The sequence below is a fragment of the Xiphias gladius genome, chromosome 18, assembly GCF_016859285.1.
Source record: "Xiphias gladius isolate SHS-SW01 ecotype Sanya breed wild chromosome 18, ASM1685928v1, whole genome shotgun sequence".
NCBI lineage: Eukaryota > Metazoa > Chordata > Actinopteri > Istiophoriformes > Xiphiidae > Xiphias > Xiphias gladius.
In genome coordinates, this window is record NC_053417.1 from 14,503,784 (window position 1) to 14,516,901 (window position 13,118).

Genomic DNA, 13,118 nt, shown 5'->3' on the forward strand with positions numbered 1-13,118 from the left:
GCATTGTCGTTGCACTTGGTAATGCCTTTAATGTGCCTCTGCATGACCTGCTTTGGTTGTTAATTCAAACAATGTAACAGATGCATCCTCCACAATCTGTTTTGTTACTGAAACTCAATATCATTTTATTGTTATTGTGTTTGCTTGAGGTTTTTTGCTCATTAACCAACGGTGGCACTTATAAGTCCACTTCTTCATAATTGGGCCTAAAGCACCTTGTATGCATCATAAACATTTATTCTATTATATTAACTTTTCCTTCATGGGTCTTATTGTGGTGCAGCTCTTACAGCACAAAACAACATTTTTAATGAAATAACGTTTTTCTTAAAACATTGAAATATCTCTCATAAAACATTTAAAACACTGAGCATAACAGAAATATTACAATAGCAGAGAGCAGGTCTAACATGCTAATGGGTTAATTTATGTGTGAAGTACAGACACTGTCATCTGTAAAAGAGAATATTATGGGATACTACAGAAGTAATGCCATTATGCAGCATCCAGTCAGTTTGTAACAGACTCACTGCTGACTATCACACACTGCCTATAAACCAATATCTGATTATTAAGGACTTTAACCTAGGTGCAGTCAAGCCTCGGGTGCATGAGCTGAACCATGCGGGAGCGCAGTGCGGGTCATCAGGTCAGCCACCTCCTGCACTGAAGACTATGTAGGAAAGAAAGAAGAAGACAAACATTACAGCATCTTTAGGCAGAATCTCATATTACACAATTTTGTGTAAAGAAAAATATTAAGACACACATTTACATATAGGTGATCAAAAACAACAGAACTCTACCTGAAGACATACTCCTCACTAAGGAATAATGAAATTAATACATCCTCAGGTTATTTCTCATCTGTTGTCAATTTAAGATTTTTTATTTTATTTATTTTTTATTTTTTTTAAAGGAAAATATGACCTTTCTGTACCTGGAAATGAAAGCAAATAACTTACCTGTCAGGTAACTTGGCCTTCCTCTCAGAAGAAGAGTGATTAACACCAAAAATCGATCAAAGATCGGTAGAAGCATGGTGGAATGAAGGTCACAGTTTCTGACCAATTTCAGCCATCAGAAAAAGTGACCATACTGTATGAGGAAAGGAAGATAATGAAGAGACTTTTTAACTCTGAGGACAAACAGGAGTTATGTATGCTGAGAGCAGAGAGCACATGATGGAATATAATTTAAAATTTGAAGGCTTTTAGTAAAAGCACGAGGCCGGCCTGAAAACAAAACATTACAGTAGTTAAATCCGGATCAAACAGAAGCCAGGATTAGAGTCTCTGCATCAGCCATGGACAGAAAAGACAGAATGGGAGTTAATACTTTAAGTGAAAGCAGGCAGCCTTGGTGATTTCTTTGATGTGCTGATAAAAAGAAAGGTTAGGATCAAAAGAAATACATTCTTGGAAGGAAAAGTCTTCAAGAAGGTTCAACCCTCCCTAACCCTTTTGACAATGTTCCATCCAAGTTTATGTTTCCTGTTGTTCATATTGCAATATCATGACTAAAGAATGTGCATAAGTCTGAATGATGCCTTATTTCATTAATCTTATTATACTTTTAATACCAGTAAAAAATAGCCAGGAGTCAGAAAGCTGAATAAAATGTTGTCCACTAATTTGAGCAACACGAGTTCAGGAGTAAACAGTTTTCAAGTTTTCATACAAGCTCAATTAAACTCAGTACAGTGTTATCTACTGTCTATTGGTCAAATTCTCTCAATACATCTTTGTATCAAAATGACAGTAGAAATGAGTGGGGTTGACAAGGTTTGGGACTCATAGTTCAGCCTGTGGCCTGTTATACGACTCAGTATCCTGATGGTGTTCATATCCTTCACTACTAACAGCGAGATATGAAAGCTCAGCTTGGACTTTGAGAAAATGAGTTCTGGTTGTCAGATTCATTCAAATTAACGTAAGATCTCTTTAAAACTGTGCTCTCCTGACCCTCCCAAAAGGGTCTTAGTGAGTCTAGGTGCGTCAGCCGTTACGCTTTCCCAACCCTTACTATGAAATGTGTCAAGTGTACAGGGCTGAAAAAACAACCCACAAACCATTAGAACTGCATCAATTCTTCTGTGGATGCTTGCACAGGATATTTGCCAGTGGCCTCCACCTTAGCCTACATAGGGTGAACCTCACCCTGGCCGATAACCCTGCCAAGATAAGTCACTGTCACTTTAGCTTCTCACACTTGGCTAGGTTGACAATTGAATTTGCTTCTGCCAACCGGCTTTATTAAATTTACATGACACCACTTTATTTTTTATACACCTTCTATCTGGTGTGTATACTAAATAGTCCCTGTCTGACATATGGCTTTTTAATTGTGTAAGACACACTAAACCTTGCCTGGAAAGTTGAACCTGACACAGGCAGCAAAGCCAAAACTTGTTCCTCTGGTTCACATAGACGGGTTTCAGTTTTCTGATCAAAAAGCTCCTTCATTTTTTTGTGTACTACTAAGCTTTTTATGAGCAGTGGCACAATATGCATTTGCCAATGAAAATCATTTACATAATTCAAGACAATATAGATAGAAATGCAACATAGTCTTCAATGTCTGATGAAAACATTCAAGGGCTCCTTAAGACTCAGGATGGTATGCACTGGAATCCTGATGTTTAATCCTGAGTTGTTTTACAACTTGAGAGTACATGAAAGAGGACACATGGAATAACTCCCGTGGTTAGTTTGCACCGCTTCTGGGGCGCCGTAAGTAGTCATGAAGCTAGTCAAAGCTTTCAGGACTGCCTTGGTTTTAACTGATCATAAGAATAAACCTGCAGGACAATGAGAACTTTTAAACATCACTGTCATTAAGTACTTACCCCCACCCTTACACTTTGAAAGTGGACCCACACAACAAAGAAGCAGATACTCAAACAGCTTCTCAACCACAGGGATCAGGTACAAGGTAGCTGGTTTGTTCTGTTCTTTGGGCTTTCCAGTTATCAGACAGGTGCTGCAAGTTTTACATTACATTACTACATCCGCAAAGCCATCAAGTGATTTGCTCTACACAGGCTCTCTAAACTTTGAGGGCTCCTTAAACTGAACAACAGTCTCTACTTTTACACCAGTCAGTACATTAAGTACATAGGCTCTGCAGCTTGTTCTTTAATACTCTCCTCCCTAGACAGTGATGGAAACAGAACAGAAGATAATTTATCCTGATCCCTTCACTCAGAAATGACTTCTGCCTGTTAAAATGAGGTCTGACAAAACTGGATGTGTTCAGACACCTCTAACTGCTCTGACTTAGCTTTACTCCTTGCACGTGTCACAGCAGAGGAAGAAAAAACTTTAGGGTGCTTTTTAGCACACTTGTCTGGTTTCTCACACTACTATAATAGATGAAAATGATCCAAGGCCACCCACAGAGGAACGAACCCTGTGACAAGCACAGGAGATCTTCCTCCCATAGCAGTATGTGTAGAAAAAGGCAAAATGCTTTCCACAATAAAACTCTCAGTAGTCCCTGATCGCACAAAATCTTAACAGGTATTTTTTCCATCCAAAGACAAAACCATCTTAGAAAAAAGGTGCATACATCTCATCAGTACCCTTAGACAGTGGAGTCTCGTTAATTCTAAGTACAGAGGCCACTAGGCCAGCTGACTTCACATACACACTAGAATCAGCTGATTTTTGGCCAGCCCCATTGATGGGACATCCCCCTTTTCAGTGTTCCTTGTTTTACACGAATGACACAATCTGGCTGGATCAAACCTTCCTTTTGTCCCTGGAACCTTTCCAACAAAAACATGAGTGTTCTGCCTCTGCAGCTCTTCTCTGTGGACCAGATCAAATGCGGAGCCACTTGCGTGTGTAAAAACATTCATTAGCCACAACTGCAGCTGTCTTCACCCTGGCAAATTAACTAAATCTGCCTTTGTACACGGAGTTTAAGTACTATGAGAGGGTATTTTTTTAGAAATTCAGAGACCATTCAAAGTATTACTGTGCTCAGTATCCAGGTTTAACACAGACGGATGGGCCACACAACTAGAGCTATATAATCCCCACAGCCATATACTGCATAACCCACAGTCACTGTTGTTATTGGATACACACCTTATATGCAACTTATTACTATAGAGAACTAAACTGTCCCTTGCACTACCTGTATAACTCAAACTAAACCCACATGCATCCTGAGCAAAAGGAGAAACTAAACACAACCAAAGCAAATATCTTTAAGTTGGCTGCCTGCAGTGCACTAGCCGTCCATGAGGCTTAAATAGACTCCCAGGCAGGTTATGGCCAGGCCTCAATGAGATGGGAGCAGCCAAGGAATCAAGTAGGACCTGAAAGAGGTAAGCAGGTGCAGGCCAGGAATATAAAAACACTTTCTAACAGTAGAAATTATCACAGTAAAACTATTTCAGATATTTTAGGTCAATATACTGACATATGAACTAGAAGGAAAAACACGGTTAGAACTGGATATTGCCAGCAGAACCTCCTGAAGCTCTTTACCTTTGTGTTGAAGTCATTATAAATGAGCCTACTGCTTCTTCTCAGCAAGCTGTTGAAAGCATAGAATGTGATTTAGGTGACTGAATCATGGTTCAAATGCTACCTGCTAACCAGCAATGATTCCAGAGCTGCTGTGCTGCTGATCACATCATTACTTATGATCGCAATATCATCTTTCAAAATCAACATTAATGCAGGTTCACGACAGCAGCTGTGCGGTGTCATCAGCTGTAAATCATCTGTCAATCAAGTTTTTTCACCTTAGAAACATAAGTTGCCCTGCTGCCTTAAAAATTGGAGCTAACTTAACATAAAATTCAATAATAACTTTCAATATGGTTAGCATTGTTTTCATTATTATGAAATTATATTATCATATATCTTTTCTTCAATCAAAAAAATAAGAGTCTCTGGAGAGTTTTAACTCTCAAACATTGCTTGCTGGGAATTCTGTTAATATACTAGATTTATTTGTTCAAAAACTAAATTTAATGAGTTTAGTGAGCTTTCAGCAGTTCATTCATTAGACTCATCATTTCAAGTCAAATGAACAACTCACGTACATAAGTTCTTAACTTGTCTGAAAATTAAAACTAGACATTCAAAGTTGAAGTAACCTGACATTAACAAAACTTACATATTTACTTTAAATTAATGAGGAAAGATCAGTTGATTCTATCAAATTCCCATATGATGTTTTACAGTGTATACTGACATTTATAATGAGAGATCACAGGTGGCAACAAAAGGCGTCTTACTGACACACAGCACTGCTCAGCTCTATCATGGTTTAGAAAAAATTAAGTTTGAGGAGAGAAAAACACCAGCCTAGTGAGAGCAGAGGGCCCAAACTGAGAGAAAAATATGTTTTTTGGAACTCTACAGCTTAAATTGGCCACAGACCGCTCTAAATACACTATTCAAGACATCCAGATAGAAGGCTGTGGGGGTTAGCCCAGCAATAATGTGCGGGTTAGCCCAGTAATAAAACCAAATACAGTACAGCCACAAAGCTTCTGTTACATGAGCTACAAATGTGAATTCATGCTTATACAACAACAGAAATGTCTGACAAACAACTGTAAACTGTATTAGACATGTGGCTGCTAAAGAACATAACATACTGCTCCACTTCTGAAACATTTCATGTGAACACTGAACCCACAATGGAGCCGTGACTGAGCTGGAACACAACAACAATGCAGCACAGCTGAATACTGTGGGCATTCAATGAAAAAGTATCTTTTAGTTTCTATTTAAAAGCTGTTGATAATGCAACTACCATAGTATTAAAGCTACTACAAATAACACTACTACTCATGGGTGAATTAAATAACCCTGTAACAATGTTCCATCATATATATACATACTTAGATACATGCATACACATATATATAAACATACATACATAAATACATACATATATATGTACATATATGTATATATATATATATATATATATATATATATATATATATGTGTGTGTGTGTGTGTGTGTGTGTGTGTGTGTGTGTGTGTGTGTGTGTGTACATATATATATATATATATATATATATATATATATATATATAAATAAATATATGTATATATATATATATATATATATAGCAGAAACTGTACGCGCCACTTCCGTTTGAAAGAGCAACGGCCAATGGTCTAACGCCAGCACTTAGTCACATGGCAATTTGTTGACCAATGTTGTAACTTTATCAGTCCGCCAGTCGGTCAGTTAGTCACGGACATTGGCGTTTATACCGATTTGGTCAACGTCAATTAGTTATTAAAAACAGTCTGTGTGTGACAACTAGTCAGTCTACCAGTTGTCAGTAATTTTGTCAGTCCTGATTCTAAGGAGCCAGCAGGTAGCCCATCACAGCTACTATCACTGTTTACAGCCTGTTGGTACTACACAGAATACTGCTGAAATGTCACTGACACTATTTATAGAAGTGCTGCTACTGATAACATCACTACTCTAGTTTTTAGGATTATTAACATGTTTTGTAGGTTCCCTTTTATGCTTATTATTGCTGTTACATATGCAAAGCTGCTGCTACTACTACTGCTACTTATGAATGAATTAAACGTTCCACCTAAACTTTTGCTGTTGTCTTGTAACAAGCTTTTCGGGTGATGCACACTTAATGATATAATAGGTCTTCGGGAGGGTGCAGCCCTCCCTGACCCAAACCCTCTGACAATGTTCCATCCAGAGAGATTTGTCCTGCTGCTCGATTGTTAAGACTTCAGAACTGTTCTATTCTCCAGTGTCGGATGCATTATTTGTTCATTTTTCCTGTACTTGTGAACCCACGAAAGACTTGCCAGGGACTAGACCGAAAGCCACTAGTTCCGCTAGTCTCAGCCTCAGGAGCTCGGGAGATATGAAAGTCTGGCTCGGACATTTCTCACATAAGTTGCAGGCAGCGAGAGTCATCAATCCACATCATCGGACCACTTTAACTGTGCATTCCTGCCCTCTAGTGGCTGGAGACAGGGTAACATGCTATCACATGACACACCTTCTAATACCTGCTTTAACTTACTCATCTGTTGTTATTATTATTAACGTCAATATTTTGACGTTAATAATAATAATCAATATTTTGACGTTAATGATTCAAAAATTGATTTGATAGCAAACGTGATATTTATCAAAGTTGAAAGCGCCTCAGATAATTTCTATCATTATACTTACATATGAACTGTGGGAAGAACATGTTGGAATTGACTATTGTCAGTAGACGCTCCTAAAGCCCTTTATCTCTGTCATGAAGTTACTTGGTCTCAATAGATAGAATTATTAAATATAGAAACATTTTGAATAGTTTAAATACTCAATACTGAATTATATAATGTTGTATATTCTAAATTAACTGAAGTTTATTGTTCAAATTGGTGGGGGAAAAAAATTACATTTTATTTTTCTGCCTGTCTGACTTGTTGAGTCGAATACAATTAAGAGTGAGGACTCACCATTGCTGACTTTGAAAATATATATTTTTAGATAAATTAGATAAATTTATCAAATAAAAAGTTCCATCTTAGTTTGTAGACAAATATACTGTCCATATACTAAGATGGAAAAACTTTATTTTGTGGCATGTGTAGAAGAAATTGAAAGTCTGAAGGAAAAAGTTGGAAAAAAGTCGGTGTGAATATTTACCATCCTTTTTTCTTTCAATTTTTAAAGGAGGGTTTTCAAAGGAAGTGTTGCATTACTCCTACCTGAAAGGTTTACATGATGTCTCTACATGCTAAGAAGGAATAAAATAGTTAAAACTGATCTACAAACTGAGAAGAAATGAAAGAGTTAAAACTTATCTATATACTAAGATAGTATATATACTATATACTCACTTACAAATCATTTTTTCAAATCAGTGCAAGCTCATAACAAACCCAACAAGACACACACTTTTACTGCCTGCATCCCAGACAGAAAAAGAAAGGTGTTTTATCCTGATGGTGCTCTTCTGGCTCCTGCTGGGCTCTCTTCCCCAGTAGCTGTGGTCATGGAGATGAGACGGCACATCACACATCTGTAACCGTCAGCATGCAGTTTAGGATGGGGCTCTGCTTAATTCAACACAAATATATTTGACTGAAAATTAAATAAACTGGTTAATCCCTTCAACCTGCTGAGCTCACTGACGTTTCCCTTAATTAGACAAACATTTTACTACTCTGTATGTAAATGTCAGTTTCTTTTTTCTTTCCTTTCTAATTTGTCTGCTTATTTATTTATAGTTGCGATATCCCATGTAACTTGTCAGTATTGAAACAGCAATAACAAAAACGATCACTTAAATAAAACAATAAATGAAGGCTACATCTTGAGAAAAAAGTCAGGTTCAAAGTGGAAACTATTGGATCTTTAAAATGAGCACTTTACTGAAGGTGGAGGCTGAATACAAACCTGTGCGGTATGCAATATTTTATTTTACCCATAGAAGTTTAAACAAGTAAACACTATCACTTTGCTTTAAAAGAAGCAGTTGCTTCAGAACTGGGCCGGGTTACTTCTGTCATCGCATTTTAGTTATTTACACCAAAGACTTTAATACGTTACTGAATAAACTTGACACTACAGGAAAGTCAGTTTCTGGAGCTCTCAAACTTTCAACGCCTCAAGACTAAAATTCAGTTGAGGCGTCGAATAAAACGGCTTGAAAAGTTAGTCCTCTAAATGATTTTAAGCTCTTTATATTCTCACATTTTTTTGAGAGTTGAACTGTGGTCGGCGGGGTCCTTATTTCGGTAATGACTTGTGCACTTCTTCAGAATCGTCGTGTGAAGGTTTCTGCTCCAATCTCAGAGTGAAATGGCGGTTTTGGAATGGGATTCTTCAACATACAGGCTCCCCATAGCAGCCAGTTTCATACATCAGCACCAATACAAGCGGCTGATTCTAAAACATTTAGTACTTCTTTAAGGAGGTATTATTTTATTAAATGTTTTATTTGTTCATGACACAATAAAAAGTAAAATATTTTGCAGTTATTCACTCCAGCATTCCTTCAATAACATTATAATGTTGGCACCAGTGCATACCCTCATCCATGTCAAGTAAAGAGTACAAAGTAACTTCAGTATAGACCTAGAGACTATTCCAGAGGTTTTCTGTGTGTAAATGACTATGTGGTATTTTGATTAAGTAAACCTTATTTAGGAATATGGATCATGTGGGCACAATATAAACTAAAGTAAAATAATTAATTAAGGATGTATATATAAATTTTAACACAAGTGCAGGCAGCGGGGCCACAAGATTAGGCAATTAGACATGTACATTACTCAGTTAGTTGATAGTCTATTGTAGGCCAACTTCCGAGGTGCAAAGTTGTAACAACCAGTTTACGCACAATGATTCTGGGGGTTTTGGGCCCCTGGGGATCTGGGGCCCCAGAGCAGTAACCTGCTTTGCCTGGTTGGTAATCCAGCCTGGCTTGAAACACTTGTAAAAAATGTTTAATGTAGTCCACAACACAACATCCGAGTTCATAGCGAAGTTAACATATTCTTCAAAATAAAATTGTCTTATGGCATGGCTGAGTGCCGCCTGCAACTTTTACTGTGAAGTCCCAGCGCACACTATGACCGGAAATGTGTGTCGTTATTGTGGCATGCTCCTTCCTCCTCTCCCTTCCCTGTTAGCAAGTCGACTTGGCTGGCTAGCGAGGCAAGTCCTTTAAGGTTGATACTGTAACTATTATGAATTGATAGTTCAGTGTAATATAGTTGATTTCTGTTTACACAGTCCAGGCACCACGCCAGCTAACAAAATGAACATACGAAACGCAAGGGTGAGTGTGCTGAAATCCTCTCGACAGCCATGCTGTTTTTTACTGTTAGCTAAGCTAGTTACTACGGACTACACGTTAGCTGACCAAATATCGCAGATAAAGGGGTTCGCGTTCTGACATGCGCCTCTCTGACATTCAGTTTTTTTCTTTCATTACAGCCGGAGGACCTTATGAATATGCAGCACTGTAACCTGCTGTGTCTTCCAGAAAACTACCAGATGAAATACTATTTCTATCACGGATTGTCCTGGCCTCAGGTGAGTCGCAGTATTTCTCCAGTTTTTGCGAAAACCACTGCTATCAGCTAAATCCTTACAGTGTATACATTTTCATGTTTGACACTCATTGTTTGTTTCCAACGTTTCAGCTCTCATACATTGCAGAGGACGAAAATGGCAAAATTGTGGGATATGTACTGGCAAAGATGTGAGTATCTGTAAGCAGATATATTAGTTTTACCTTGCATCACTTGGACGATGGAGTTGTATAATTTATTCCTAAAACTATGACCTCCTTTTAGGGAGGAGGACCCAGATGATGTACCCCATGGACACATTACATCCCTGGTTAGTCTGGATGAGAGACACCTAGTACATCTCCTCCATTACTTATAACAAAACATGTATATTACTGAGATATTTGGCTGGCTTCTCTGGGGTAACAGAACCCCTTCTCTGTGTCTTCCAGGCGGTAAAGCGCTCCCACAGACGTCTGGGGCTTGCTCAGAAGCTGATGGACCAGGCCAGCCGGGCCATGATTGAAAACTTCAATGCTAAATATGTCTCACTTCATGTTCGTAAAAGGTACTGCATGCTGTTGGCTGGCTGTGAATCTTATTTTTCAAAGGAATTATTGCATATTTTCCTGTTTACAAAATGTGGTTAGGCTCTGCGTGTCTGTGTTAGTTCTCCTGTTTTCAAGAAACTTACCAATGCTTTCTCACCACTGCAGCAACCGAGCGGCCCTTCACCTGTACTCCAACACACTCAAATTCCAGTAAGTACTTTTACGTGCCAACATTACTCAAGTATTTTTACTGTATGGTAAATACTATTGGGGATTTTGTTACACAGTTTGCATGGACATACACAGGCTCTTCAGAAATACTGAGGCCCTGAGTAGAGCTACAGTAGACCAATAAGTCAGCGGGGCTGGTTTATTTAACAATATTAACTTATTACAGATGTAGTGGCGTTTATGTTGACCAATAAGTAACGAGAATTTACAGTACAGAAATGCCAAAGATGTCTCTGATTTCAGAAAAACGGAACCACATGAATTCACAGTCAGAGTGTAAAAATATTTATTCAGGCTCTTTTATTAACACTGATAAGAGCAATGCAATGATCAGCCCTTCATCGGGCTCAATGTTTATTTTTTCTGTCTACTGCAGTTACCAGCACCTGCAGTTTGTTGGTGCACACTGAATGCAAAACTTTTTTGCCCATTGCCATCTATCAGGTCATTTAGAAAGATTATTGCTAATCCACTAAAGATTACTGACAGATTTTGTAAAATGTCCTGCTTGACACATAACTTGGCTAAGATTCCTTCACAAAATCAAATTTAGGAGATCCTTATCAAAAAAGCTCTTTTATATTTGTGTTTTTACTCAGAAAAATGGTTTTTGGTCATTAGTGGGTTGGGTTTTTATAACATCCATATATTAATTTCAGTCTTGCCCTCAAAAATCCACTATTAGTAGGGCTCTGCTCATAAGTAGAAGTCCTGCCAACAGCCCCAGGCATCAAAAACAAAAAGTCTCTAAAATGTTTATTTCAATTTAAAAAAAAAAACACTGAAATCATAGTCTGTGATATTAGTTACTGTGTCCTTAATGGTAACTACAGCCCTGACATATTTGTACTGATGTTAATTAGTGTGTTATTTTGTTCCTTCTCCACAGGATTAGTGAGGTAGAGCCTAAATACTATGCAGATGGGGAGGATGCCTACGCCATGAAGAGAGACCTGGCCCACATGGCTGATGAGGTGACTTTATTCTCTACATCTATTCACTTGGCAAAACATGTTTGTGCCAAACTGACGGGAGTTTCACTAGCTCCTCGTTACCTCAGTGGATGTGTTGCACGACTGAACTCACGTGAGCAGATTCTGGTCGTCTATGTGTGATATTTTTCTCTGTATGTCCCACAGCTGAGAAAGCCTGGAGTGCGTGTTTCGGGTCAGGAGGCACCGTCTGGCCAGAGCCCCTCAGGGTCTGGCGATCAGGAGAGAGAGAGCGAGAGAGACAGCGGAGGAGAGAGCAAAGAGCTGAGTGAAGTCAGCGAGGCAACGGAAAGCACGGACGTTAAAGATTCTTCCTCCGATTCACAATGACGCTGCAGTCCTAGACATTTTTAAATTCATCCTTCACTTCCTCTTTTTATCTCTATTTGACAATGTTCTGACAGTATCTCTGGCTTTACAAACTGACTATATCATAAAAGCCGTTCTATCATTTCCATCACTGCTTTTTCTTGAATCTTGCAGTGATGAACAAACAGTCTTGGGTAATGACGTGAATTGGGATGTTTTCTAAAGAAGCTAAAATGAATAACTGGTTTCAGTGTTTTTATTGGATTGCTGTTGTCATTTCCAAAAGTGGCCCTAAGCTCTGTGAGATTTACAGAATTGAAAACAACCTGTGCTTTTCAGTTTGTGTCAATCTGGTCTCTTAATTATTTAACAGAATTACTGAAAATAAATCTTTCAAATAATACTCTTGGTATGCCACTTTTTTCAGTAAGTGATCATAAAAGCAGAGTAGTTGTTCACTTCTGAGCATAGATCATTACATTTTGATAAGTCAATCATTATTATGGGAGAATGTTTAAGTTGGCCACTATGAAGTAATGAAGTGAATATATAATAATGAGTGAATAGGTTTCTGTTGAATTTACACTACCACAAATATACTTACGCACTTGAGGTATAAAAGTTCCATTAAAAGCAACTTGCCATTGGTAGTAATAAAGCCCCCTCAGCATATGTAAGATTTGAAAATGTCCAACTTTTGTGACTCCTAGTGGTGGCATCAAAAAAAGGCACTGTGACAGAGAGCATTACACAGTTACCCCACAACCCAACTGACCCTTTGACACTGATAAATGGGCTGAAAGCAACAGACTGCACCAAGTCCCCACAAACGTGTTGCACTTGCAGGTTGTTTTGCTTTCACCATCTGTCCAGTTCATCCCAAACCAGCCCCATGGGGTTTAAGTCTGGAGCCCGTGCTGGTCTTCCGTCATGTGAAGCCACCGTCTAGTTCTTTTCTTGTAATGTTTTGGGTAACTATCTGGCTGTAGTCTGTG

At 38.4% G+C, this 13,118-nt stretch overlaps 1 protein-coding gene across 1 annotated transcript; it reads left to right on the forward strand.

Moving 5' to 3' along the window:
• Positions 1–9,573: 9,573 nt before the first annotated feature.
• Positions 9,574–12,361, forward strand: naa10 (N-alpha-acetyltransferase 10, NatA catalytic subuni). Its single transcript, XM_040153985.1, has 9 exons — positions 9,574–9,681; positions 9,760–9,805; positions 9,964–10,062; positions 10,173–10,231; positions 10,326–10,371; positions 10,493–10,608; positions 10,757–10,801; positions 11,712–11,796; positions 11,962–12,361. The coding sequence occupies exons 1-9, from the start codon at positions 9,596–9,598 to the stop codon at positions 12,142–12,144; spliced, it is 765 nt and encodes a 254-aa protein (XP_040009919.1). The 5' UTR covers positions 9,574–9,595; the 3' UTR covers positions 12,145–12,361.
• Positions 12,362–13,118: the final 757 nt, after the last annotated feature.

Bases quoted from the DNA above. Each gene is read 5' to 3' on its own strand.
- naa10 (XM_040153985.1), top strand. From the start codon at position 9,596: ATGACCGGAAATGTGTGTCGTTATTGTGGCATGCTCCTTCCTCCTCTC. The intron at 9,806-9,963 runs GTGAGTGTGCTG...CTTTCATTACAG, and splicing joins TGAACATACGAAACGCAAGG to CCGGAGGACCTTATGAATAT. The intron at 10,609-10,756 runs GTACTGCATGCT...TCACCACTGCAG, and splicing joins TCACTTCATGTTCGTAAAAG to CAACCGAGCGGCCCTTCACC.